Source organism: Buceros rhinoceros, unplaced genomic scaffold, assembly GCF_000710305.1.
Source record: "Buceros rhinoceros silvestris isolate BGI_N320 unplaced genomic scaffold, ASM71030v1 scaffold832, whole genome shotgun sequence".
Classification (NCBI taxonomy): Eukaryota; Metazoa; Chordata; class Aves; order Bucerotiformes; family Bucerotidae; genus Buceros; species Buceros rhinoceros.
The window spans coordinates 1-1,126 of NW_010400432.1; the positions used below are offsets into that span (position 1 = coordinate 1).

General features: G+C 53.9%; 1 protein-coding gene across 1 annotated transcript; it reads left to right on the forward strand.

Moving 5' to 3' along the window:
* Positions 1-3: 3 nt before the first annotated feature.
* Positions 4-849, forward strand: ANKRD9 (ankyrin repeat domain 9; the record flags this gene model as incomplete). The annotated part of the gene is made up of 1 exon (XM_010131832.1): positions 4-849. A coding segment is annotated over one exon (846 nt), but the record flags the coding sequence as incomplete, so codon positions are not given.
* Between the last annotated feature and the right edge of the window lie 277 nt (positions 850-1,126).

Sequence of the window (1,126 nt, forward strand, 5' to 3'; positions counted from 1 at the left end):
CGCGGAGCCCAGTCCCAGAAGCAGTGCAAGAAGTCCTCCTTCGCCTTCTACCAGGCGGTGAGGGACTTGCTGCCCGTCTGGTTCCTGGAGGACATGCGGACCATGGAGGTGTTCCACTGGGAGGATGGGGGCAAGGTGAGCGTGTACTCGCCCTCAGAGGCCCTGCTCTACGCGCTGGTGCACGACCACCAGCCTTATGCCCGGCACCTGCTGACTAAGTTCTCCCAGACTGCCCTGGCTGTGCCCAGCCAAAGCTTCAGCTGCTGCCAGTCCTCGGCCCCACACCTCGCCATGGCTGTCCGCTACAACCGAGTCCGCATCCTCTTCCGAATCCTCAAGGCCATACAAGCCTTCTCACCGAGTGACAGAGCCAGCCACCTGGACCGCCAGGGCTGCAGCCGTGTGGAGGGTGGCAAGACGGCCTTGCATGTGGCCTGCGAACTGGTGCGACCTGAGTGCTTGCTCCTGCTGCTCGGGCATGGTGCATCACCCTGCTTGCAGGACAGTGCTGGGAATACCCCCCTTGACACCTTGCTGCAGCAGATTTCCCACTCGCCGGCAGCTAACATGCGTGCCAAGCTCCTCTGCCTTGACTGCCTCTTCTTCTTCGTGCCTCAGGACCTCCAGTACACAATGAAACAGCAACTGTTGGACAACCGGCAACGGTGGCAGGACCTCCTGGGGGAGAACAGGTTCCAGTGCCTGGTAGGCTTGACTCCCCCATCGCTGTTTGTTGGAGCCATGCGTGTCTTGATCAGGACCATTTCACCAGAGCATTTCCCAGAGGCTCTGGACAATTTGCCTCTGCCTCATTTTCTAAAGCCTTTGGACTTGAAACTGGAGAGCTAGAGGGGTGGTATGAGAGCCTCCTGCTCACCTGACAGAAATAGACTGTTGTGCTAAAAATGTATCAGTATATGAAGCTGCTAATGTGGTGGCCAAGTATCTGTTTTAATTAGAACTGTATTTTTTAACAGAATTGTATCTGGCACTTTACAATACATTTTATTTAAAGATCCTTGTGGTGAGGTGAGTTCTGTGCTGCATTTTATAAAAACATTCTATGGCATGTACAAATGAGGGTATGGGGGAGAATATATTTGTAAATACATCTGAATAAACCAGT